We start from the raw sequence: 26666 nt of genomic DNA on the forward strand, positions 1-26666 counted from the left end.
GGCCGGGATTGGCGGCGGTGGCGGCCGGGGGCGGCCCCGGGCGGGGCAGGCGGGCGGGTCCCGGCCCCGCTGCTCGGTGCGCGGTGGCGGCACCGGGAGCGGCGGCTGGGGCTGGGGCGCGTCGGCCCCGCAGCTGCGGCTCGTTGCGCTCCGCTCGGCCCCGCTCCGCCCGGCCCGGCCCTTAACAGCGGCGCCGTCCCGGGACGCCGTATGTGAGCCGGGAGGGCAGCGCCGCACCGCCCCGCACCGCCCCGCACCGCCCCCGCGCACCGGCACCGCACCGGCACCCGGCTCGGCCCCGCGGAGCTCCGGAGCAGCCGGCACCACCCCCCACCCCGGCACCCCACCATGAGCAACCTCAACAAGGACACCGAGCACACCAACAACGGCGGCACCGTCGAGGAGGAGGTGGGCGGCGGAGAACTGGGAGCGGCGCTGGGACCCCGGAGTGGCCGGGGAGCGGGGACGGGGCTGGGGATGGGTCGCGGCAGCGGCGGGACCAGGGACGGGGCGGCGGGGATGGAGCGCCAGGGCGCCGGGGCACGGCGGGTGGAGCGCAGCGTCGTCGGGGAACCGGCGCGGGGGTACTGGGGATGGAGGAGAGCGGAGTCGGGGACCGCGGAGGCGGCACCGGGGCGTCGAGGAAGCCGGGGAGGAGCGCAGCGCCTCTTTTGGGGATTAGAGGACCCGGTGTCAGCGCTGGACGCCTGGGTCGTCGGGGAACCGGAGCCCAGATGCCGGGGCTGCTGCGGGCTGGAAAGCTGCGGCCGGGACCAGAGTACGGAAGTGTTGCAGAGCTCGTGCTGGAGTCCCCGGGCCGTCCCGAGGAGGGGCTGGGACCCGGCAGGGCGAGTCCCCTGCTCAGCCCAGCGTCCCTGTAGCCCTGTGGGTCAGAGGGCTGGCAGGTCCCTGCTCCATCCAGCGCAGCCGGTGCCCGTGGGCGTGGTGTTCTATTGCCAAGTCGCTATAGCTGGAGGGATCCTGGATCCAGCACCATTCTGCCCGTGTGGGCTGCAAGGGGGACACTTGGACAATAGTGGAGGAGCCCCTGCCCTGCTCCGTGTGTGCTGGCAGCCTGGCTGGGGCTGGAGGACTGTGAGCTGACCTGCTAACAGCCCCTTCCCCAAGATGTGACTGCAAGCCAGAGCCTGGATGCTGCTGGATTCGGGGCTGGGAAGGCTAGTAAGGGTTGGTTGTCTGAAGCCACATGCCAGAGGTTGCAGCCCTCCATATTTGAGCTTTGGCTCTCGGAACCATTGGCTGATGTCATCACTGCACCCCTGGAGCAGGTACTGGCATAGTGGGTTACCAGCTCCCCTCCATCTTGGAGAGGGCTCTGGAAAATGCCTGGCCTTGGAAGCGTTTTGCTGCAGTCCTCAGGACCGGGGAGGTGCTCAGTCCCCTCCCCTCGCTGTCCTCCGTGCGCTCGCGCCGCCGCAACATGGCGCCTGGCTCCCTCCACCACCCAGCGGGGCCGTGCGGGCCCAGCGCAGCTGAGCAGGGCGGCCGTGTCTGTCCCCTGGGCTTCAGCCCCGGCCGGGGTGACCCGAGCGATGGGCTGGAATGGATTGGCAGGTGGTGGCTGGAGCCATCCTGTCCGCGGCGTGGAGCAGGGCACAGGGGATGCGATGATGCGATGGGATGTGGGTGCTGCTGGTGGCATCACTGGGTGGCACTGGTGTGGGTGGGCTGAGAGCCAGAGCACCTGGGGCCCTGTTCTGCTCCTGGTGGAGGGAGGTTCGGTACCTGGGGGTTTCACAGGCTGCATGTGCGTGCGCAGAAGACTCAATGCGGCTCCTTGATCCAATTATTCACTGGCCTGCAAAGCTCCCCGAGGCTGACGCCACTGGGACATCCCATCCCAGTGGCGTTGCTCCAGCTGGGCTGGTGCCTCACAGGTGGTGGTCGGGTGAGCTCCTGGTGCTGGGGCAGAAGGTGGTTGTTTGGCAAAGCGGGTGCTGGAGTGTTTCAGGAGCCTGGAAGTCCTCTCTCTGGAGAGGCTGATTCTCCCAGGAGTGGAAGTTGATGGCTGGAAAACTGAGTTAAAGATGGCATCTCTGGGAGTTGCAGGGGTTGCACAGAAGGGGCTCCTGCTCTCCACTGTGCAGCCTCCAGGAGCGTGCAGGGAGGGGCACGGTCTGTCCCCCCTGTTGGATGGTCTGTGGCCTCGCTGGGTGTGTCTGTCACCCTGCACCCAGGGCTGCAGCAAAAGACCCTCCACTGTGGTTAGGCTGGGACTGGTGGGGGGTTAGTGTCCCAGACCCTGGTGGGATTGCTGTTGGAAAGTCCATTCTCCTCCAGAATCCAACAGGAATAATGCTGTGGTTGGTGAGCACAGTTTGGGCTCCATGGTGGCTACCCTGAGCCTGCTCTGGACGCTTGTTTTTCCAGTACCTCCTGGCTGACCAGGAGCTGTTTCTCACTGCAGAGGCTAATGAAGGCAGAAGGAGTGACCTTGTGTTCAGGATCCCAGCGTGGTCTGGGGGCCCAAATTCCTGCCCAGAAGCTCCCCTTGATACCGAGTGATAAATACATTCAGTGCAAAGTGGAATCCTTCAGTCCCAACATATGCAGGAGGGTGTGCTGGAATATTTTCCCACACTGCACGGATAACACTGCCAGATCCTGGCGCTGCGGACACTCCTCCATCCCCCCCACCTCCTTCCCTGCCTCCCCAGGCGCTCGCAGAAGGGCGCCGTGTGCCCCAGATACAGCGGGGCGAAGCTCCCAAATTCAGCCTTCCCCTTTATCTTATCTGTGAGCCCCTGGATCTCGCAGCCCAGCCGCTTCCTGGCTGGTGACATGCGGAGGACAGGAATGCCTCTCGCTCCTCTCGAGGTCGTTAACGGGAATGTTAAACAAACAGGGCCTAATGTCAGTCCCTGCTGTTCCTCACCAGACACCTCCCCAAACGGGATCCCTCCCCACTTGCTGCTATCTTGTGTTTAATTTTCCAGGCAGCGGCCAATCTGCGTGGCTGCATCTCTACTGGCAGTCCCGAGGGGTGGTGTGGGACAGGCAGCTGCCTAGGTGCTGCACTCCCACCCCTGTGGCCGGCACAGCTTTTCCCGGCAGCTGGAGGAGCTCTCCTGCTTCCCGTGGACTCTGTGTGTTGTGTCCCTGGCTGCAGAGCAATAGAACCCTGTGTGTTCACCCTGCTCTCTGGAGTGCCTGATGCAGACATGTTGGTTTTACCCTAGAAATTAGTTCTTGCTCTCCTGGGAAGTCACCGGGAAGTTGTAGGTCTAGGGGGGTGGCAGAAATCTGGAGCTGGCTGCCCAAACCAGCAGCTGAAGTCTGTGGTTGTCCTGTGTGTCCTCTTGGCTGGTGTGAAGGGCCTGTTTGGAGCTCTGTGGGTGGTGGCTGCTGCTCTTGAGGTAGAGCTTGGGGATGGATCCTGGACTGCTGAAGGTTGAAAGTGTTAAATGTGAAGTTGTGGTGGGAGAGCCCAGGTGAGGACATGGCTAAACCCTGTCAGAAAGGGTTCTTCATCTTAGGAAGAAATACTTCCATGTGATAGGGTGAAGTCCTGGCACAGGTTGAACGGAGAAGCTCTGGCTGCCCCATCCCTGGAAGTGTTCAAGGCCAGGTTGGATGGGGCTTGCAGCAACCTGGGATAATGGAAGGTGTCCCTGCCCATGGCAGGGGTGGAATGAGATGGTCTTTAAGGTCCCTTTTAAACCGAATCATTGTGTAATTCTGTGATCTTCCCTGTTGGTCTATGGAAGGCTGTGGGTTAGAAAACCATGTTAGAGAGGCAGAAGGCTCTTGGCTTCCAGACAGCTTCCTCAGTAGCAAGTCCTACATCCCTTTTTCCTTAGCTGTTGCACTCCAGGGCTGCTGGAACTGCCTGGGAATGCTGCTGGTGAGTGGGCTGTGTTATGTGCTGGATGTCTGTAGCACTTCATGGACTGGTGCCAGGCATCTCTTGACTTCTGTAATCTCTGCTTGAGTGGACCTAGATACCTCGTGCATGTGTGGATTCCAGCTCTACTGCTGCAAACAAATAAGGTTAGTGTGAGTTCTGGAGTCAAATGACTCCTCTGATGCTGCTCTTCACTATGAGGAACATGAAGCTGTAGTAGTTACAGTCACCACTTGATAAATGTCTTGCACTTGGTCTGGCTGAAGCAGGATGGTGCCTCAGAGCTGTTTCCATGCATCCTAAAAGTCCCCAAGTGTTAGATGCAGCTTTCTGTCAGTGACAGATTGTTGGCTGAGCAGACACCCTGGAGTCACCATGCACACAGAGGTTCTGGGAACTGATGTGCTCCCAGACATCTTCTTGGGCTTGAGTTGAGCACTGAGTTGCTCTGACAGGAAGAGGGATGTGGGAATCTCCCCATTATCTCCTTGTGTCCTAGTGTCTGTGAATACCCTCTGAAGGCGCTTCCTTCTCCTTTCTCACTCTTTTAAATCTAAGTTTCTTAGACATGAGTCTGAACATCGACATCCCAACTCAACTAATCCCTGTGATGGGATGACTTCTTTCTCCTGCCTCCTGGGCTATTAAATGAGACCCAGCTTCAGAAATGAGTCTTCCCTTTTGGCTAATCTGAGGAGCTGCTGAGCAGGACTTTCCCTCCTTAGCCTCAGAATTAATGGATTTTTGGTGGTGCCTGTGGAAGTTAGGAAGGGCCAAACTCAGTTTCCATTGCTAGGTCTCTGCTTTGCTCTCACCAAAGCAGGAAGGATGCCCTTTGAGATGTCTGGAAGGTAGCTAAGAGTAGTTCAGGCTTTGTTGTCCTTCTTCATAGCTCTGCTGGAGGATCTGGCACTGTAGGAATTCCAGAGTGACTCTTGCTGGAACTGATGTGGAAGGTTGTGGAGTGAAAGATCTTTGAGTTTGCTGGTCTTGGCCGTGCCAAATCATGGAGACTTTGCTGCTTGGCCCACAGGGCAATGAGCAATGCTGCTGTACTGGAGCTCTGCTGGAAATAAAGGCTTCAGCCTGAAGCTTCACTGTGGCATGACTGTAGAAGTGAGATGGGGTTAGATCTCACTACAACGCTCAGCATCTTCCTGCACCATGTGGGATAGTGGAAACCAAGTTTCTCCTGTGTGCCTGGCCCCGTGAAGGGACCTGATGAGGGGCAGGGCAGTGGGGGACAGCTCCAGCTCTGGAGGTGCTGAACCTGGCCCACACTGAGGTGTGATCCTGAGGCAGCCCAGCACATCTGATGAGGAGGGAGTAATGGCACAGGTGACCCTGCCCTGGACACAGCAGAAGTGGGTGCTACAGGCTTGGCAAGGATGCTCTGGCCACTGCTCCATAGAGTTGTGGTGTGCTGGGGTGGTGGGAAACCTGAGGGCCCAGTGGGTGGCTTTACCCTTGAGGAGGTTCTCCAGCCCTGCTGCACAGCCCAGGAGAAGCTGTGGAAATGTTTGAGCTCCCAGTGTGGGATGGTGCCTTCCCTCCTGTGCTGCAGTGGTGACAGGTTCTTGCATTGCTGTGGGGTCATTCTTGGTGTGTGTCTGTGGGCCAGAAGTTGTTGTCCTGGGATGTGTGTCCTTCCCATCTGCTTCCAAGGACAGGAGGCCTGTGTCTCCCTTGATGTGCAACTGCCCTGTAGCAACGGCCTGAAGTGCAGCGTGAGCCATGGACTGGGAGAGAGCAGCCAGAGGGCATCTTGTGGGTTTGGGTTGGCACTTCTGGTCCATATTTTGGTAGCGCAGCCCTTCCCTGCTGTCTAGTGGTGCTGTCTTGCTAAGAGCTGGGCTGATGCAGTGTTGGCTTAGTCCTGTGAGTGGCTGTCACCCTCCCAGTGTCCCCAAAGGTCTCTCTGTGTTGGGGTGACACTGCAGTAACTGCTGTCCACAGTGAAGAGCTGCTGTGAGTTTTCAGCTCTCCGTCACCTGGGTTTTATGGAGTACTTGCTTGTTGGGCCATGGAGGTTCCTGACATGCTGCATGGGGCTGGGGCATGGCCACTGGTGTGCTGCCCCAGATTGGGTTGATTTGGCAAGAGATTCCTCTGTCTCTGGGAGGCACAGGACTGAAAAGTGCCCAGGAATCCTCGCGTGGTGGGGTGAAGCAGATACAGATTTACTCACTGGAACATCAGAGGGAAGAATGTTCCTTGTGAGGGTCCTGCTTCCAGACCCATGTCTCCTGCCAGTCTCTATGCTGGGGAGGAACTCCTTTCACCGCTGTCTCCTGAAGAAGTGCCTGGGTAGGGGCAGGAAAAGCTGGTCCATAGCAGGTAAAGTCCATGGCTGCAGCTGATGGTGACACATGTCTGCAGGTCCCCAACACCAGAGAGTGGCAGGTGAGGGTGTCTGGAGCCCAGGGCTTAGTGTGGTAACTGGGTAGGGCCAGTGTGGGTGTGAGTGTCCTTCAGCATGTTGGCTGTGGCAGTTGTGCCTGTCCCCTCTGGCTTAGTGGACCTCTTTGAAAGGTAAAAGGTGACGAAGGCAACCTGAGGGTGCTCAGCCTGTGCTAGGGAGCTGCCCTGTTGGACAGTAATCTCTTGGGAATTTTGGAGCTGACCTTTCCAAATGTTTCATCAGCTTTGAGCCCCTATTGTGGTCCAAACCCATCTGGGTGCTGCCTTTTCACAAATTTGTGAGATGCTGCAGGGACACAGGTGACGGGACTTGATAGCAGGAGGAAGCATCCATGGCAAAGCCACACCAGCAGAGCTTCCTCTGCCAGGGCCAAGGTCTATTCTTGGGTGCTGTCCTGTTGTGCCTGGACTTATCAGCTCCCATGTGCTTCCTGCTCTCGCGGAGTGGGGCTGGTGCCTCCCCCTGCTTCCCCCCTTGTTGCAGTGTTTTCCTCCCCCGACCACAGGGGTGGTTGAGCCCCGCTGACATGCCCTGCCTGATGTGGGGGAAGAGCAGTGCAGGGGGGGCGCTGCTCTGGCTGTGAGCAGTGTGGAACACCACAGCCCTGGGGACAAAATGCTGGTGCACTCGGACTGGCTTGTGGTCCGCCTTCTTCCCTCCGGGCCAGCGGGGTGTTGGTCCTGGTGTGTGTCTTTTGTACAAAAGACTGTTTTAGGAGGGAAATCCCTGCGGCCTGCCTTGCTTCGAGTGCTGGGGGAGGTTCAAGGCCCTCTTTCCCGACTGGAGATGGGTGGACATCTTTCCAGTGGGTGGGAAGCTCTGTGCCTGCCTGGGGCTTCCTGGCTGGAGCGGCTCCTGGCCTGATCCTCTGCCGGGGCTCGGTGCGATCCTGCCTGAGGACACCGGAGCTCTGCTGGCTCTGGAATGGCAGCACACCCCGGCTTTTGCCACCTCTCTTCTGATTGCTGGAGGGGAAACTGAGGCATGGAGCACTGAAGTAGCCGGTTGCAAGCCCCTTCTCTCGGGATTCTTGCCCCATGGTGTGGAGGCTGCCCTGGCTGCCTGCCGAGCTGTCCCTCCTGCAGAGCACACACCTCTCTCTCCCAGTTATGTCCTGCCGTGTGGTTTCTGGGACTTTGTGCTGAGGACCAGCGCAGCCCCGGGTTGCAATGGCAGGACCGTGCAGCCCCACGGCCCGTGTGAGACACCGAGAGGAGGCTCCTGTCCCATTTCCCAGCCCCGCCGCCGGGCTCTGTGCGTTCCCTCCCCGCAGCCCTGTTGTGCAAGCTCGCCGCCCCGTTCCGCTCCCGTGCCTTATAAGTCCCGGCTCCGGGGGCAGCCGCAGCCTCGCTGCATTCCAGCGCTCTCACGTCAAGTGGCCCTGGCTGCATGGCAGTGGCCAGGACCGGGGCTCTGTGTCCCCCTCTGGCCTCGCTGGTGCCCCCGGATGCCAGGGAGGCGCCCCACGGAGATGCTCTCCAGTGGGAAGAGCTCTGCTCCGTGTCCCTGAGCTCAGAGTGGCTGCCAGGAGCGGGGAGTGCCTCTGGGATGCTGTGGCAGAGCTTGTCCCTGTCCTCAGCAGGATGGCACGGGGCTGGTGGCATAGGAAGAAGGCTCGGTGGACACACTGGTGTGACCCAAGGGAAACGGCTCTTGGCTAGGAAAAGCTGGCATGTGACTGGGGTGGCTTCCTGGAGGGGGGGAATGTCCAACGGCACAATGTGGGGGAGGCATCAGTGCACATTGCTGCTGTACCTGTCCTCAGGTGTCTCTGAACCACAGCTGGTAAAGGCTGGTGTGCTGCAGGTGCTGCAAGGGTGCATCCAAGGCAGTTTGGGGGACTGGAGCAGCCCAAGCTGTGCTGTGGGTGATGTAGTTAAAGGGCTGATCTCTCCAAAGGGGAGGGTCTGCTTTGCTGGCTCCGGGAGGGGAAATTGGAGCAGCCTTCTAACAAAAAGGACCCAAATCACTGCAGCATCATGGGCTGGGTACCTGTGGCCTTGCATCAGACACTTCTGGAGTGTCTACTTCCACACATAACTGGACCCTTTTTGGGCTGCAGGGCAGCTCAGAACTCCCTTTGGAGAGCTCTTACTCCAAAGCAGCTGTGGCCAGTGGCTGTGGGAGCTGTGCTGGTCTCCTGGCAGTGCTGGGGCTGTGGTAGCACAAGGCAGATGCTGCTGCTTGGCTCTCCTGCAGCCTTGGTGCAAAGCTCCTGGCTGTGCTGGCCCGAGGTGTGTGTCTCTTTGGGGAGATGCAGCTGTGTAAGGACTGACACTGAGAACTTGAGGGCTAAATGGTTTGTCCGTGTCCCTCCCTCCCCCTGCGTGGGAAGCTATGCTGGGATCCTCCCTCCCTAAGAGATGGCCTAGATGGTCTTGTCCCTCCTGGCATGAATCCTGTTTTCCATGGCTCTCCTCCATCTCCGTCAAGTGTTTGGACTGGGGACATCCCCGGGGGGGTAGGGATGGAGAAGGGAGAACATTTTCTGCAGGGCCTGCAGCAGTGTGGCTCTGGGCCATCCTAGGTGAGAGCTGTTCCCTGCCCTCCTTCCCTCCTTCCCTCCATGCCCATGTGTCCAGTTCAGATCAGTCCTGGGTGGGATGTGCCATCTCTTTTCGAGTGGCCAGCAGCAGGACCTAAGAATGAGCAGAAGAACATGATATTGCTGCAGATATTCCTGGAGATCTGCTCCTGCTGGATGTCTGGACGTGTAGCTTGGCCCAGACAGTTCCTGATCCATCCCTGGATGGATATTTTTGATGGTGTTTTTGTTTTGGTTTGGTGTTTTTTGTCCTGTGCCTTTTCCAGATGCCCTGTGAGGAGGCTGGATGTGGTGTTTGGTGGCAGGGACTTGAAGCAGGGCATATTTTAGCAGAAGCTATCCTGCCATGGCATGTTGAGTGTGAGGGCTGGATACCTGGATTTGTCAGCCCTGGGTGGTACTACTGGGCTCTCAAAGCCTGCAGGACTTGGGCTGACTGCAGAGTCCCAGTTTGGTTAATCCACTGGAAGATGCTTGTCTAGACCCTGTTGCCCTCATCTACAGTTTCCTTTCTTTGGGAGCAGGGGAAGAGGCTGGACCAGGTTGCCCACAGTGCACAAGGGGCTCAGACTGGTGAGCTGCCTCCTGCTTTTCTCCTGTGGGATAATCTAAATCTCCTTTGCTTTATGCCTGGTGTTGGAAGTGAGCTCCCTCGGGCTTAGCTCACTCTGTCCCTTGAAAATATTGCTCAGGTCTCTCATCAGCCTCACCCTCCCTTCACTGAATAACTTGGTCTCCCTCCTTCCTTACCCTTCTCTAGATTTATGGATGAGGAATTGCAGAGATCTTGTAAAACCAACTGCTTGATCTTGTCACTTCCAACAAGCTCTCCTGAGCCAGGGCTTCCTTAATTTGTCTTGAGACCCTCTTTGGAGAGGTTGCCTGGTGGCATTTGGAATTGCCCAGGCTTTGGAGCAATGTAGCCCTTGCTGGGTGCTGTGGCTTGGCTTTCCAATTCCTTTTCAATGCTGTGGATGGTAACAAACAGGATTTGGAGGGAAACCTATGGCCAGTGAGAGAAGATTTCTTGCTCCTGTCCTTGGCAGCAACTTATGGGGCTGGGAGCCTGTTCCCTCTGACAAAGAGCTTTTCTGGGCACCTGCCTTGCTCTGTTCAGGCTGATGTGAGGGCTCCAGCTCTGGCTCCCCCTTCCCTGAGCCACTTCCATCCTGTCACGCCTGTCGCAAGGATTTACCAAGTGACGCATCACGGGGCCATTTAGAGACCCAACAGGGATGCGGAGTTCTGTCTGCTCGGAAGAAAAATCCATTCTGGGGGCTGAGCACACTTGGATCCTGAAATATTGAAAAGGGACAGTGCTTTCACATGGCTGAGGCACATGTGTGCCACCACACTCTGCAGTCCTCCCCTGCAAGAGATGGCTGTGGGTCTTCTGGGAATGCACTGCAGGCGCTCTGTGGAGCTCGTGCTGAAGTGCAAGCGCTGAGGTCTTTGAGGCAGCCAGCAAGGCAAGAAACAGTGGCATTGTCCCCTCTGTCCAGGCATGGGGTGGCCTTGGAGTGGTGCCTTAAAGCATCAGATGTGGGGTGGGATGGTTGGGGAGCCTGTCAGACTGAGCCTGGGCTTGGGAAGCGTTCCTGGAGTGCTCCACATGGCATCCTGCTTCCCAAGGCGGGGCAAAGCAAGAGTGTGTGGTAGAGCCGTCCGTATTGAAGGGTCAGGGGAGGGGATGGGAAGGATGCTCTGGTTCTGCTCCTGAGATGTGCTGGGCTGGAGAAGGGCCTCCTCACTCTCGTCTAGGGGGGGACAGTGACAGCCCTTAGTCTCAGCATGCACAAGAGAGCAGGAGCACCCCAAGCCTTTCAAATCCCTGTTCCTCGTGGGGGGCTTTACCCTAGGAAGGGCATTCCTCTGCCTTGGCAGGATTGTCCTGGGCACAGGAGCTCAAGGAGGTGAGTTTTCATTTGTAAGTAAGAGAAACTCCCCTGTGTGGAGGAGTCTCTATGTGGCTGCCCCCAAAGAATTACAGAGGCAGGGGCTCCTGTGTTTCCAGGTCTGTCTCCAGCCCAGGAGCAGGGCAAGCATATGCTGTTTAGTTTGGTGGTAAAAGTGGTTTTGGATACAGCCCATTCTGTCTGGGGAAGGGGAAATGGCTGAGCAAAACAAAAAAATGTGGGAGCAGAGCCCTTCTGCCCTGCAAATGGGGTCACTCTGTGTTGGAAGCAGGCCAGGAGATGAGTTCTGGCTTGGGGCTCCTGCTCCTTGTTAATAATGACAAGTGTCTCCATGGCCTCAGTTGTGCATAACTTCCCTTTCCAGCTTTGTGCTGATTTACAAGAAGTCTCTGCAGCTTCATCATGCTGCTTCCCATGGAAATGGTCTGCCAGGCAGTGTGCAGGGAGAAGGTGCTCATGATGAGTCTGACTGTTGAGCAGAGTTCTCCCAGGCCGTGAGCCTTCAGCTCTTTCCTTTTCCTTGGTTATTCAAGTGAACTATTATCTATAATTTTAATGGATTATCTATTGAAATCCTCCCCTGGCACTGTATTTTTTGCTTTGACATGAGTGTGCTTGGACTTGGTCCATGACTTGAACAGCCTGGGAAGAGCAGACGCCTACAGGGGTTTGGCCCAGCACAGCTGCTCTTGGCTGGGCACAGCAGAATAACTGCTGAGAGTGGGTTTGGGAGCAACTTCTGAAGGGTCCGAGGTTGGGAACTTCTGAGGGTGCTGGGGAAGGAGTTGAGATGGACCCAAAAATCTTCCTGCAGTGATGTTCTGGGACTGTTCCAGAAGTCAAAAGCTATGAGTGGGGCAGTGAGGTGTCCCTCAAAATTGAGGGCTGTCTTTGAATTGGTGATGCAATTAAAGTGCCAGGGTAGGTTGAGGAGAGGAGAGCTAATACGTGTTCTGTAGAAAGATCTGGAGAGAACTGGGGTTTGTACTGGTCCCTTCTGGACCTTTGGGATGCGTCAAACCTAGTTCTTGTGGCAATGTGTGTTCTTTTCCAGTTTAACCATCAAGGTCCTGTCAGGCTGTGGGGTGGTGTCCATGCCTTGATCAACCCAGGCCGTGATGCCTGGGACTGGTTTTTGTAAAGACCTGAATCCTTTGAGGTGGCGAGCAAAGGGCTGGGTGTGTTTTATCCTGGAAAACACTCCTCTGATGCAGGAGAGGGTTAGTGGACCTTTGAAGCAAGATGTCCTGTTCTTACTGCACTTAATCTTCTGAGCTGTGGTGTGAGCTCCTGCTTTGGCACCAAACTTCTCCTTTCAGTGCAGCTGTTGGCCTCTCCCCTAGGTACGGACGCTGTTTGTCAGCGGCCTTCCTGTGGACATCAAACCCAGAGAGCTCTACCTTCTCTTCCGACCATTCAAGGTAAGGAGGTCTTCAAATCTGCTTTTTGGAGGGAAAGATGCTGTTTTGTGGATGGCCTGGCAGCAAAGGGGAAGTAGGGATGACGAGGAACCCTGAAACCAGCATGAGATCCCATGACTTGTGCTGAACTGGGAACCTCCAGTTGGAGCCTGCTGTTGGAATTGTGCTGTCTCTCAGCTTGATGAAACCTGCTTGGTCAGCCCTGCTGCTGAACTGGACCAGCCCTTCCTTGAGGATGTGTTCCCATCCACCTGGGCTGTCTCTGGGGAGTTGGAGTTCCCTCATCTGCACTCCTGTAGCACAGGGAGGGTGCTCTGCTTTCTCCAGGCACTAGCCAGGGAAGGCTGCTCATCTTTGTAGCTGGATGAAGAGCTAGAAAATGGGATTCCTTCCCAAAGGGCCAGGATGGAACGGCTAAAATACCTGCTCCTCCTCCAGTCTTTTCTACTGGTGGAAAAGAAGTGTTATTGTCCCTGTTTCTACTGCGGCCCCATGCACTGTGGAGGGCTTGGTGCTACAGGAACTCCTGGAGCTGTCGTGTTGTGTCCTGGTTGTAGCGTGGCCTCTTCAGGAGCCTGACAATAACTTGCTTTCTTCTCTCCTGCAGGGTTATGAGGGGTCATTGATCAAGCTGACTTCAAAGCAGGTACCTCCTTCCAGCCTATGTATTTTTGGCTTTTGCTGGCAAATCAGACATCCCAGGAGGGGAGAGGGGAAAAATCCCCATTCACTGTGTAAAGCACTGTCTGGGCCAGCACCAGCTACACAGCAGAGTGACCCAGCATGTTCTGAATGTCTCCATGTCTTCTCTTGCTGCCCTGGGTGAGACCTGAGGCTTCAGCCTCAAGCCTTGTGCTGCCATCAGCCTTCCCCCCTCCCATGGCAGGGGTACCCATGCTGGGGGCTTGTCAGGGTGAGCAGTGTCCCTGCATGTAAGAATGCCAAAGTGTTTGTGGTGGGAGCAGATGCAAGGCAGGAATCTTGGGCCAATGACCCAAGCCCTGCTCAAAGCCTCTGTGCAGCTTAGGATGGTCTCTGCTGCTGGTTGTGTGGGGCAGAGGGCAAGGCAGCCTGAGGAGCTGGAGGAATCTTCCAAACTGAAGTTGATGTTGTTTCTTTTAGCCAGTGGGTTTTGTGACCTTTGACAGCCGGGCTGGCGCTGAAGCAGCGAAGAACGCCTTGAATGTGAGTACCCAAAGGGCTGGGGGGGGCTGGAGGGGCTGGGGGCCATGGGCCTTGCTGGACCCACAGCTGAGGGCAGAGAAAGGGCAGGGCCCAGCAGCTGTGCCCTGGACTGTGGAAGTGAAATGGTCCTGCAGCATCCCAACAGGGAAGCAGGAGAGCTGTTCAAGGCTGACATCAGCCTGGGCAAATGGATACAAGCTGTCTCCATTCAGTCTTTGACCACAGCTCTGAGGGCCTCTGAGGATGGGGGACCTGCTGTGACTCAAGAAAATGTCTTGAGAATGGTCAACATGGAAAGGACACCCAAAAAGATCCCCATCGTGCAGGAGTGTTGGTGGGATCTGGTCAGCAAGACATGGTTCTGCTGTGATGTAGACCTTGCCTTGGGCTTTGTGCCTCTGCTCAAGCTGGCAGAAGGTGTAGTGGCACCACAGATGGGAGCTTCCACACAGATGGGGGTTATTCCAGCTCCAGGATAGACAGTTATCCCAGCTTCAGCAGACAGAACTTTCCTGACCTGTGTTGGTATCAATCCCTGCTATAGTGGTTGGTGAACTGCACGTAAGGAGCAGAACTCTGTCCCTCGTCTTGGAAACAGGGGTCCTGAGCCAGCTAAACATAAAAATAAAAGCACGTGGGAACCTGAGTGTTGCAGGGAGGTGACAAAATTCTGGGCATGTGACCGCAGTGTGGTGGCATTGGTTCCTCAGTTGGGCTTTGCTCCATGAATAACCACAGCCTGTGCTTGGACTGGAGCTTCACCTCTGAGAAACTCCTGTGCTCTCTCCTGTGACAGGGCATCCGCTTCGACCCTGAGAACCCCCAGACTCTGCGGTTAGAATTCGCTAAAGCAAACACAAAGATGGCCAAGAGCAAGCTGATGGCCACACCCAACCCCACCAACATCCACCCTGCCTTGGGCGCACATTTCATTGCACGGGACCCCTGTGAGTATGCTGGGAGGGGTGTGGAGGTCATAGCTCCAACCTGAGAGGTGCCCAACTCTGCAAATATTGGCACAGAGGAAAGGAACCCAGACCCTGAAGTCTGCCTGGGGCCGGGAGGCCAGCAGGATGTTGGAGCCACAGGAGAATGACAGGCCTCTGACCAACATAGAACTGTTGAGATGTGAAAGTTGGATTTGGCAGCCCAAGTGATACTATAAATCTTTTAAAGCATCCCTAATTGTAAAGTGTGAAGGATGAGTCCTGTGCTATCACCCTCTGTGTAGCCTGGTGGGCTGAGTAGCCCCACCGAGGCTTATGGGGTGACCTGTAATGTGTCTCTGAGCCCCCTGTCCTGCATCCTGTGGCACCACCCTCTGCTGCCTGTGTGGACCAGTCTGTCCAAAGCCCACGTGGGGCTGTAATGCAGCACATTCCTGTCTTCTCCTGGCCAGGCTGGGAGGCAGGAGCAGCTGTGCACACAGATTTTATACCTCATCAAGGTGGCAGTACAAAGCCTTAGCCTGGGGTGGGGAATCCGAGCCTGTCCCCAAGGCAGGTTGCCGGGGCCAGCCACTGGGACGCTGTCCCCTTGTCTCCTCCTGCTGTGTAGATGACCTGACTGGAGCGGCTCTCATCCCGGCGTCCCCAGAGGCGTGGGCTCCCTACCCGCTGTACACCACGGAGCTGACCCCTGCCATCCCCCACGCCGCCTTCACGTACCCGGCGGCCGCCGCCGCGGCCGCTGCTCTTCACGCTCAGGTGAGTCGCTCCCCGCCTCCCGCGCCGGGCCGGGCCCTCCTCCCGCACTCCCGCGGTCTCCGCTTGGCCGCTCCGACCCTGCCCTCTGCACCTCGGCCCCTGGGCAGAGCCTGCTCCGGCTGCAGGGCAGGGGCGCCCAGCCCCGGGCAGGAGGGGTCTGTGTGGCCAAGGGCAGGCAGGGCTGGGGGATCCTTCCAGCCCCGGCGGGTGCGGGCTGGGGGATCGTTCCTGCCCCGGCGGGTGCGGGCTGGGGGATCGTTCCTGCCCCGGCGGGTCCGGGCTGGGGGATCCTTCCTGCCCCGGCGGGTCCGGGCTGGGGGATCCTTCCTGCCCCGGCGGGTCCGGGCTGGGGGATCCTTCCTGCCCCGGCGGGTCCGGGCTGGGGGATCCTTCCTGCCCCGGCGGGTCCGGGCTGGGGGATCCTTCCTGCCCCGGCGGGTCCGGGCTGGGGGATCCTTCCTGCCCCGGCGGGTCCGGGCTGGGGGATCATTCCTGCCCTGGCAGGTCCAGCCTGTTTTCCTGCAAGGGGCAGGTGGGTAGGAGGAAGTCAGGGCTCGATTTCTGGCTGGTCCTGTTGCTCCCCTTGGCCTGAGAACTACACTGAGGGACTGCTGGGAGGAGACTTCCTGCCAGCAAGTGACATATCTATGAAATGTCATCATCCCAAGTCACAGTGAAAGCTCCGTGCTAGATTGAGGGGCTCAGCTGGGACCCCGTGGGCCAAAGGACTGAAACACTTCCAAAGCTGGAGGAGGGCGTCCTGCAGGAGATGAGTGACTAGAGCCTGGCCAGAGTGAGGAGCTGTGATGGAACAGGGTGTTAGCCACCCTCGGTACAGGCTAGTGAGGACAGTCATTCCATGCATGAGCCTCTGGAACTGCAAGCGGTGGTGCAAGCAGCTGCCTGGTGCCCCAAGGTTTGCTTGCTGAGGATGTAGAGATGCCTGTTCTGGTCTGACATGGATGCTTTAATGTACACAGACCACATAAACCTTGAAACCATGAACATGCAAAGGGAAAGTCAAAGCAGAGTAGCAGTGTCCTAATTCCCGGTTAAGGTGCTTGGTTTGAAGCACTTGTCCAGGAGAAGCTGGAACCCCTGTCCCTGCCCTGCTCAGTGTGACCAGCCAGCTGTGCTCTGCCTGCTTCTGTCTCTGCTCCCGTAGTGATGCCATGGGAGACGGGGGCAGTGGCACTGAGCATTGGGGCCTAACCTCTGCTCTCTGCCCTGCCAGGCAGGGTGTTGACTCCTACTCTTCCCTGCTTAAATGGAGAGGAAGAGGAGCTGTGTCGTCTCACTGTGCTGTCCTGGCTGGCAGTGAGCTGTGTTGGCCCTTGGGCATCCTGTTGCTTCCTGCAAGCTTTGTGATGGTAACTGCCCAGCTTCAAGCCAAGCTTGCTTCCCAAATGCCATGTGGAGTGGATGCAGACTCCTGTCCTCTGTCCTGCCCCTCTCACACCTGCGAGCCTCTCCTGCTTCTGCCCTTCTACAGGTGGGCTGTTGTTGGGCTGAAGCTCCTGGGGGGTAGGGAGAAGTCCATTGGGGTTCAGGACAGGACCAGGAAGAACACTGGAATGTTCTTTCAAGGACCTCCAGAGCCAGGCTGGTTCTTCACTGGGAAGGTTGTGCTTGCTGGTGTTTTCCAAAAGTTGGTGGTGGTGCCCATGACTACAGGGCTGTGCTGTGCTCCTCAGTGGCCCAGGAGAGAGGTGTCTTCCTGCTCCCTGTGTGTGTAGGGTGCTGGTCAAGGTTGAACTGTCCCTGGAAGGGAGGACCAGGAAAAAATCAACCCCTCTGGCCTGTCTGAGCTGGTTGAGGAAAGTCAAACTTCTACTGCAGTTTCTTCCAGTGTGGTCATTGGTGACTGTATAAGGACCCTGAGTGTGAGAGCCAGACACCAACACCTTATGGTGTAAAGTAGGGAAGAAAACTCTGCTCTTGTAGAGTGGAGGGTATGAACGAGGCCTCCAGCTACATCTTTTCCCTCTGGGGTCTTCATTCCTGCCCTCCAGCTGGTGGCTATTGGTTTCCAAAGAGGTTGTCTGGCCTCACCATAAGACCCTGAGGAGTTCCCTGTGTAGGTAGAGCTCCCTGTCCAGGGGGTCCCTGGGTGGCAAAGCCTTAGGGAGCCAGTGCAGCCCCTCCAGGCTGTGGCTGGACCCAGCTCTTTTCCAAAGAGGCTGCTGGGCAGTCCCGGCTGCTCCTGCTGTGCTGAGCTGGTGCTGACCCCGCAGGGGCATGTCCTGGCACAGGATATGTTACCAATAAAATTTAGTGGGGTTAAACATTACTCGTGCTGGCAGCTCTGCGCTGGAGCCCTGTACCTTGCAGAGCTGAGGGTGGAGCACAACAGGGAGATGACTTTTGCTCACAAGCTGGGCTAAAAGCTGTGCCCTTAGTCCCCGTGTGTGGAGCCCTCTGCCCTCACTGGGAGGGGCTGGCTCACTCATCTGGTGGGCCTATGGGTTATTCCCCAGAACAGTCACAGCTCTTCCTTCTGCTGGACTGGTGTTGGCTGGAGGGCATCCATGAGGATGGCCAGAGCTGCAGCTGCTCCCCAGTGATCAGCCTTGAGGCAGGCAAGAAGCTGGAGGATGCAGCTGAACTGTGGTCTTGTCACAAGAGATTTAAACCTTATCTTGCAGCGCTGAGTTCAGCAAGGGCAGAGGAGGTGGCCTGGCGTGGCCACCTGAAGAGCTGCCCAGAGGGCTGGCAGGAGGGATGAGGGGCAGGAGGTGGTGAGAGGCTGGGCTGGCCTCGGGAACCCTTGGTAAGCCACTCCCAGCCGATGCTGCTGCTCCTGGCACGTCCATGCCTTGGTGACTCTCCGGGCAGGCACCAGGCTGCTGTAGCCGTGACTGTAGCCTGACCTTGCCCCACTGGGGACTCTGCTGACTTTAAGATTGTCCCATCTGCCTTCCCTCCCTCCCACCCTCTCTCAAATCCCTCCTTTGATGTCCCTAGTGAACTCCAGCCATGATGCCAGCGCAGGCTAGCCCCGAAGCTCAGAGCTGTCCCTGGAGATGGGACGCCCTAGTGATGCCTTATTGCAGCTAGTGGAGTGGCTGTACTACAGCTCCATTCCTAGAAGTGTTAAGCATGATGGCAGCCCCGTCTGGAAAGACTGGTAAGGTAACCATCTCTCCTCCAAGGTGCACTGTGGGATTTGCAAGCTTCTGCCCATCTCTGTAGCCCGTATCTCCTTGGCAACCCAGTGCATGGGCCTCACGCTACCCACCCACCAGAGCCTGGGGAATGAGATGCCAGGCCTTCTTTCTAACCCACATCTCCAACTTGGCAGCACATGACATGGCGCACACAGCATGGCACCATCTTACATCAGCTCCTCCCAGCTGAGCCCGGCTCAGCCAGGCCCTGCCGTGGGAGGGGAGCAGCCCGGTTGAGCTGGGGCAGAGACCACCCTGCCACTCGGCCTGAAAGAAACCTGGTTTCTCCCCAACCTTGACCTTTCGAGGGCAACCAGAAATACACCTTGACCTCACTCCTGGCACACGGTGGGGGAGGTGAGTGACGTGGTAGTGATAGCACACGACTAAATTTTAGTGGGCACCGTAGACAACAGCACTTGCCGGTCACTTTGTTCCAGAATCGCATACCGGGACAGACCCTGCCCTCATCATGGGTCTAATCTCACCTCTTTCCTCTCTAGTTGTGGAAACGAAGCCAGTTCCTACCTGGAGCTTGGCCTCTCTCTTGCAGCCTGAAATCACAGGCAGGACACGGGTTGTGTGAGCTGTAATGGAGGGAATCAGCAGCTTGGGAGAGAGGGCTGTGGTGTAGGAGACTGGGAGCTTGGGAAGAGGGAAGGGCCTGGGACTGGTTGGCAGGGGGATGGTTGATGCTTGACTGAAGGAAATGAGCCCTTTCAGTTCTCCCTGCAGACTTTTTCCTCTCTCTGTGGAAGTGATGATAAGAAAAGAAGCCACCAAAGATGGGGGTCCAGGTCTGCCTTGGCCCTTAGAAAACTCTGAGGGGCAAAGATGTGCAGAGCTAGCCTCTGGGAAGAAGGGAAGAGCTTGACACAGGCATAGAGACAATGATACAGCTTGTCTTGTTCTGCTTGGTCCAGGCATCCATTGCTGGTAGGATGGAGTTGGGCTGCACTGTGTCTCTGAGGTGGAACCACTGGTTTTGGGGTGCCTCTAAAGCAGGCTGTGGGTGAGCAGCAGGGGTTGCCAGGGCTATCCACGCTTCTAGAGCTCTTTTGCAGAGATGCTTCCAGCTGTGGCAGCACCCATGAGGGACTCTGCTCGTGGCAGGACTTTCTGTGGGAAGCAGGGGCTGCATGCAGGATGGACTCATAAAAGTATGGCCACATGGTGCTGGTGGGGACACAGCTGATGTTTTGGGTACCTGGAGTCCTGGGGACCCTGGTAGGTGCTTCCAAGGCAGTCAGCCAGGTCAGGGGCTGAGGGCATAGAGATGCCAGTCTTTTTGGGAGTGGGCTGCCGAGGTTCCCTTGCAGCATCCACTGGAGACCTTGAGGAGATGGCAGAGGTGGGTGTCTGCTTCTGGTACCTGTCCAAGTGAGTGGTGGGTGGAGGGAGCAGTCCTGGATCATGGCTATGTGGTCGTGCAAGAGCCTGGAAGGACCTTGGGACTTCCTAGCACTGGGTTGAGGCTGATCCCCTTAATGGAAGCAGAGGTCAGTACTCCAAACCCCCTTTCCCTTGCAGCTAAGCTGACAGACCCACCCTAGACTGGAGACAGTGATGAATTTTCTGTCCCTAATAACTTGTTCCTGTTACTGCTGTCGTGTAGGGACTTCCCAGGATTATTTCTCTCTGGGCGAGCTCCAGGGTTCCCAGAGAGGTGGAGCCTCTTGTTCAAGATGTTCATGGTTTTGGTAACTTTCTAAACTCCAGTGGCTTCGTGGTGGTGTGGCTGGGCAAGCAACCCCAAGGCAGCAGTTCCCTCCTAGCCAGGGAAAAGCAGGAGGAGATGCTCTGAGCATCCTCCAAGCAGAGGATGCTCCTGAGCAGCTGTCCTTGCTAAGTGGTGGGTGAAAGGGACAGACATGCCATCACAAGAGACTTGTGGCCAACAGTGGCTCTCCCTGGCTGGCTCAAGCCAAAAGAAAGCAACACCACTTGCTGTAAAAGGGGAAAGGCTTGTTTGCTGCAGTCTGAGAGAGGGGGTGTCTCCCTGAGCCAAGGCATTGGATTGGTGGATAGATGCAGGCCTGTTAAAATGTTCTAAGCAGGAGGATGGATCAGTGCCTGTCTTGCCCCACATGCCCCTCACCCTGGTGTGGGATGAGCTGATCCTCCAGCTCTCCCTCGCCAGAGCCATGTGGGGAGATGCACGTGCTCCATCCCACTGCATCTGGTTTTCCTGGTGGTGGGCTGAGCTGCTCTGATCCCCCACCTCACTGTGCCCCACACCAGCCCCCTGAGGGGTCCTCGAGCAGCTGGGCATGTGTGCAGCACACACCAGTGGGTGAGGTGGTGCCTGTGCTGCCTGTCCTTGCCTGCCTGGGTCCCATTCCTGTGGGCTGCATTTCCAGGTGGAGCAGAGCAGCTCTTGCCAGCCGCCAGCAGGGACTGCCCAGGGCTCACACCTGGTGACCTGTGAGCTGCTCATGGCTTGGCAGGCTGAGGATCTGAGGATCTCAGCACCAGCAGTGAAGATGCTGCTCTGCACTCTGGCAGCTTGGCAGCAAGATGCAGCTCTTGGACGTGTTCGTTAGATCCTGCCAGCTCCTGGGAGCACAAGGAGTGCTTTGTTCCTGCCTGCACTGGGAACCTTTCTGGTCCCTGGGGATCATTCCAGCTGTAGAGATAGATCAGAGCCCCAAGAGTTGCTGGGGCTGGCTGCAGACCTAGAGGAGGAAAGGCAGGTCCTCCAAGCCAAAGGTGGTCTGAGGAGGGACCTGTGTACTTGGCCCTCACTTCTCCTCTTTCCTTCTGAAGGACTTGCTCTCCATGAGGATGGTGGACAATTGGATACTTAAATTCTGAGGGCAATTGGGAGAGACAAAGGAGGTTTTGACAAGGAGGGTGAAGCTCTGATGGGCTGTTTCTCTGCCCCATTTATAATTTCATTGTGATTTTTAGGCAGCTGCTGGTGTTGTGCTGCAGGAAGGGAGAGATTCCAGGCCTCTGGGAGGTGGCAGGCAGAGGCACACATTTCTCCTCTCCAGCTGTTTTCTGGGACAGATGTTGAAGGCAGCAGCACAGGGCTGCTGCAGTGGGCCAGCAGTGGCTGCCTCATCCCTGCGAGCAGGAGATGTTTCAGTGGTGTGACCAGGCTCCTTTCCAGCTGTGAGCTAATGCCTCTCCAGAAACAACCGTGTCTCTCCCACTAAAAGCCTCTTATGCTCTGCTTCCCTCACCCAGTACTGACCATCTCCATTAGTTCTCAGCTTCCTCCTTGACAGATGTAGTATTTTTGAGGGGTGTGAAGAGAAAACTGCCCTGGCAGGTGCCTGGAGAGTGTCCTCTTGGCTATCTGCGGCCTCTGATCCACTGCTTCCTGTGCTTTCTGCTGGCTCTGGGAACATCCCTCCTACTGAGTTCCTGCCTCATCCCATCAAGCCCTTAATCTTTCTGTAGGCTGAAAGACCTGGCAGGTCATTCCCTCACCCTGCCAGCATGTCAGAGCCTTGGATTGTACCCAGGATTGTCACGTCTGGAGCAGCTTCTGGGGGCTCCAGGCTGAATGCAGGGCTGGGCTCGTGGTCTCTGGGGCCATGGAGGGGTCAGGCTGGGTGGGTTTGGTGTGTGAGCATTGCAGACCTGCAGGAGGAAGGCAAGGAGGGGTGGTCCATTGCAGTGATGGTTTATTAGCACCAGAGCTATGAACAGTGAATGCTTTAAGGGAAAACCAGGGCTTCTGTTGGAAGTGGAGGTGCTGAGGGCTCTGCAGGTGGGCCAGAAGGTGGCTCTGAGGACAGCAGGAGGGCCAGCAGGCTGGGCAGGACTGGCTCGTGTATGGCCTGGCTGTGCTGCTCAGCTGAGCCTGTGTGGGGTGGAGGCAGCTCAGGGTGAAGCACTCAGAGCCTTGTGAAGGAAGGGGGAGTTTCCTGTTACTGCTGGGCAGGAGGAAACTGCTTCCAGCTGTCGAGGGGAGGAGTGTGGAGTGGGAGACACTGGCCAGGGAGGACGGCTGCAGAGGAGATGTGGCTCTGCTGAGCAAGCACCTCCTGGTGACAGGGGTTGGGGGAGCAAGGAGCCCCTGTCCTTGCTCTGGCAGCTGCTGGGGTGGCCCTGCAAGTTGTCAGTGAGGCTGCTGCCCGTTCCAAGCCTTGCTGGGTGGGGTCTGTCACAATGTGGTGGCCCTGGCTGGGCAGCAAAGGTCCCTCTCCCAGGCTAAAGGAGAAATGAAAACACACTCTGTGTGGCACTTTGGTGCTTGCACTAGATGGGACCCCCTCACTGGGGAGGAGGGTCTTGGTGATGTCCATGCCCCTGATTCCCACAGGGATGCTGTGAGGTGAGGTATGGGGCCAGCTGGGAGCTGATTTAGTGGCACCCACTTGCCTTGGGAAAGTGTCTGGCAAGAGTCCAGCAGATTATGGAACTGTGGAATGGTTCAAGTTGGAAGGGACCTTAAACCAATCTCATTCCACCCCCATGCCATGTACAGGCATCTTCCACTAGAGTAGACCAAGTCTTGTCCAAACTGGCCTTGTTCTGAGCTGAGGAGAGGCTCCTGTGAGGACAGAGCTTCACTGACTAGCAGGGCTCATCTAGGAGCCACCTCCTGGAGAGGGACTCAAGGCCCATAGCTCAGGTGGCTGCAGTTCCTGGCACTGCAGCCCTCATGCCTGTGGGGGGAGAACTTGGCCCCTGTAGACAGCAGTGCCGAGGCTGTGGCAGTTTGCTCCATGTCTCTGCACATCCTTGGGAGAGGAGCATCTAGCCAGGCTTGTTTGGGTGAGGGGACAGGGGTGCCAGGATGAATGTGACAAGGGGAATGGCTCACATGGGGCTCCAGGAGATTTTCTGCCACTTTTCTCCTTATCTGAAAGCCAAGTCCATCACTGTGCTGGTTCCCAGAGCCCTAAACGTGTTGAGGCTGTGCTTCTCTCCTGGCAGCTAGAGAGGGAGGAGTAGGGGGTGGCTGCTGTGCTCCAGCTGCTGCTCCAGCTGCTGGATCTGTGCTCAGTCAAGTGGCACGGGCTTGTCTGCTGCTGCTCTCAGGCACTGCTGATGCAGCCCAGCCAGACACACTGGCCCTGCTGACCAGATGGGATCATCTGGATGTCCGAGGCCGTGGGGCTGCACGTTGCCAGCTCACTGTGTCTCCTAAGGGACTGGAAAGTGTCTGTTCAGTTACTGTCCCTGGTTTGCTTGTCCCAATCCAGCCTCTTCCTTGGCAAGGAGCAGCTCTGAGAAATAGATGTGGCAGCACCTGCCAGGGAAGCCTCCAAGTCTTGCTGGTTTGAAGCGCTGCCAAGCTCTTCCCATGGTGGGGTTTGCCTGGAGCCACTCCTGGTAGCAGGGCTGGGGTTTGGAAAACCCCGTGGGCATCTGCTGTAGTGGATGAGCCACTTCTTCCCCCATACATGACTTGTAGAGGTTGTCTGGTTTTAATGTGTGGTCTTGAGATGCCTCCTTTGGCTGGCTGTGTGTGGAGCTATTGAGGAAGTATTTGGAGCTCAGCCTGGAGCCTCCTTTCCCATGCTGGAGACATCTTTGCTCCATGGACCTTGCACATGGCTTGAAGGAGCTGAAGGTTTGTGCTCTGGCTGAGGTAATCCTGGATCATGGACCTCTGCCGTGGCTTTCTCTTCCAGATGCGCTGGTATCCTCCCTCTGAAGCTACCCAGCAAGGATGGAAGTCTCGTCAGTTTTGTTAGTTCGTTAGTAAGTAATTAATTACTCTTGGAGTCAGGTCTTTGTCTTGCTCTTCCTTGGGCTCCTTGGACTCGTGTGGGGAGGAGGGATGGGAGTTGGGCTCAGCCCCACACACCCACCCAAGGATGCGGTTGGGTTTCCTGGATGGGTGATGGCAGCAGGGAGATCCCCCAACCCCTGGGCTGGGGAGGGGCCTGTGGGAGACCCTCAGGACACAGCTCCAGCTGGCCTGGCTCACCGTGCTCCTCTCCCACAGTGTCTCTCCTGGCTTGTGTTCCTCCTCCCTGCCTCTCCGCAGAGGGATGTGCCAGGGACGATGGCTCCGACTCCTCTGGATTTGGTACGTGGCCAGCGGACAACACTCCTGGCCCCACCAGCTGCCCCCGGGGCTACCAGCACCCCTCTCCCTGGACTGTGAAGCCATCCAGCCCCAGCCAGGGGCTGTGCTCCCTCTCTCCATCCCTCCCTCAAGCAATCCCCAGGACCTCCTCCCTGCCTGAGCTTTGCCATGTGGCCGCACTGAAACCCAGCCGGGGGCAAGGTCCTGGGCTTCCCCGGCTCGCCCGGCCCCGGGGGCAGCTCGGCTGAAGGAATTGAAAGGCAAAATGGGTTTTGCATGTTTTCTGGCATGAATTAAAACACTTAACTTGTGTCTGTGTGAGTGTAAGTTTGTTTGTTCTAGCGTTTGTGTAACCGTTAGCAACAGGTCTTGGCCCAACGGATTGATCCATCAAGGTTTTCCTCTTGCTTCGGTGAAGACTTGGCTTTGAGAAATACTAATTGTCCTTGTCTCACCCCTTCTCCCACCTCCACCCTCCCCTCCCCAGGATGACCAGAAAAATTTGAAAAATGCTTTTTTTTTTTCCTTTTTTTTTTTTTTTTAAAGTACGATGCACTGGGTTTTTGTTCTCATCCATTCTGCTCGTTTTAAAGTCAGGGTTATTATATTATTTTTTTCCTTCTTCAGACTTCTATATATAGAACAGCTGTAAAATATCTAACCTCTTTTTTTTTTTTTCCCACATTCTTCTGATTGGAGAGCATCCAGTCTTGCCAAATAATCAGCCATCCTTATGGGAATACCGAACAAAAAAAAAGTACGAGTATTTTTGTACCATGTGTAATAAGGAAATATTTATGCATCATAAAGAATTTCTTGTGTGTTTGTGTGCAATTAATTATTATTATTATTAAAGAGAAATTGTAATCCTGTAAGATAAGTTAATGTTTAGTTAAAAGCTTGAAAAAGAAGGGTTGTCTTCTGTACCAATGATTCAGTCAGGCATATAGTAAACAAGAAATTGTGCAATTTTTGTTTTAGCATCTTATTGCTTGGTATTGAAGTGCTTTAAGTATTATCTGACCATGGCTGTCTCGCTTGTATTAAAAGATTTGAGAATAAGTTGCTCTATAATTGCTGATCCTATGAGAATGTGAAACTGGATAATATATGAAATGCAACCAAAAAAAAAAATATACCCAGAGGCTGCTGTGACTTTTTCTGTGGTCTTGGGTGTTTTCTTGTGGGAATGGTGTGGGATGCTTTAGGCCCAGCCTGACCCCTTCCTGGTCCCGTTTCCCAGGCTGGAAGGATGTGGGCTGGTTTGGGATGCAGCTGAGGACCAGGAGATGGGATCTTCCCTGCCCTGCTGGGAGAGGGGCAAGTCCTTGCCTCGATGGGCCTGTGCTGGGGGCTTGGTGGTGCCGAGCTCTGCTGGAGGCCTCCGCAGGGGCAGCCCTGAGCTTTTTTTGGGTGTTTTTGTTCCTCCTTGCCAGCGTCTGTGCAGGCTGAGGGCGTCTCCTCCGTGCCAGCAGTGCAGAAGGAGATCTCCATAGAAGGCAAATGTTCTCCTCAGCTGGAGCGTTTGCCCTGCGCCTGCCCAGCTCCTGCTCTGCTGGAAAACCCTTCAGTGGCCTTATCTGTGCCTGCTGGAGCAGCTGTGGGAATGGCAGTGCTGGGGCAGGGGCTGCTTATCCCGGTGGGAATCTCCACGCTGGGGCCAGGGGCTCTCCCTGCTGTCCCTTGGAGTCCCCATGGCCTGGCTCGCTGTCCCCTGCACTGGGGCACTCTAGAGCCTCCCACGCAGCTTCCCGCCCCGGGGATCAGTGTTTTCCTCTCTCCCCAGGGCTTCGAGGGCAGTGTTGAACGAAAGCAAGGAAAAAAAAATTAGTAAAAGAAAAAGTCTAAAAATAGCCCCCTTGGCCCCCGTGCCTGGGAATGGACTGGAGCGAGGGCTGCTGCTCCGGGAAGTGACTCGCTGTGGGGCTGCCCGCACCAGGGAAGGGCTGCCAGCCCCTTCCCGTGGGATTCCTCTCGCCTGCATCCCGCCTCCCGCCCCATCCCAGCTCCAGAGCCCCGGCTCTTCCCTGCCGGGTCCGTCCGCATCTCGCAGTTCTGCTCACCTGAGCGGAAACACTGCGGAGAGCAGCGGGGCATGGTGACGGCAGCGTGCGAGGCTTTAAATTATAGAGCAGACCTTTTTCCTGTTCGTTTTTGGTTTTTTTTTAAAGCCTTTAGCACATGCATTAACATGGCCAAGCTATGAATAATTTACGCCCGGCTCTCCTAAGCTTTTACACCCGCTCGCCTCGGAGCTAAAGTAGGTCACGTCTGCTCCGAGGGTCCCCGGGCGCCCCTTCCCCGGCCGGCGCGGGCGTGTGGACACACGTGTGCCCCGCCCGCCTGCTCCTGCTCAAAGGGACGCTCTGGGAGGTGATCTGGGGACGCTGAATGTCCCCAAAAGTATCCCCATCACCAGACAAGATGAAGCTCTAGGTGCGGGA

The 26666-nt window shown here is 56.7% G+C and overlaps 1 protein-coding gene across 2 annotated transcripts; it reads left to right on the forward strand.

The window, feature by feature from the left end:
* Positions 1-25377, forward strand: RBPMS2 (RNA binding protein, mRNA processing factor 2). 2 transcript variants are annotated; one of them, XR_010082348.1, is made up of 9 exons: positions 1-408; positions 12092-12169; positions 12777-12815; positions 13292-13354; positions 14151-14301; positions 14912-15060; positions 18025-18187; positions 23822-23891; positions 24139-25377. XR_010082348.1 is itself a non-coding variant. In XM_063412194.1 (8 exons), exons 1-7 carry the CDS (start codon positions 349-351, stop codon positions 23882-23884), a joined length of 603 nt encoding a protein of 200 aa, XP_063268264.1. In that variant the 5' UTR covers positions 7-348; the 3' UTR covers positions 23885-23891; positions 24139-25377. The 2 variants fall into 2 exon arrangements, 1 of the variants encoding a protein (XP_063268264.1); XM_063412194.1 differs by lacking the exon at positions 18025-18187 and having other exon boundaries at positions 7-408.
* Positions 25378-26666: the final 1289 nt, after the last annotated feature.

Source organism: Prinia subflava, chromosome 15 (genome assembly GCF_021018805.1).
Source record: "Prinia subflava isolate CZ2003 ecotype Zambia chromosome 15, Cam_Psub_1.2, whole genome shotgun sequence".
Classification (NCBI taxonomy): Eukaryota; Metazoa; Chordata; class Aves; order Passeriformes; family Cisticolidae; genus Prinia; species Prinia subflava.

Coding starts and splice junctions, on each gene's coding strand:
- RBPMS2 (XM_063412194.1), top strand. CDS start 349: ATGAGCAACCTCAACAAGGACACCGAGCACACCAACAACGGCGGCACC. Junction 14,302..14,911: donor TTTCATTGCACGGGACCCCT/GTGAGTATGCTG, acceptor CCTGCTGTGTAG/ATGACCTGACTGGAGCGGCT. Junction 15,061..23,821: donor CCGCTGCTCTTCACGCTCAG/GTGAGTCGCTCC, acceptor TTTCTCTTCCAG/ATGCGCTGGTATCCTCCCTC.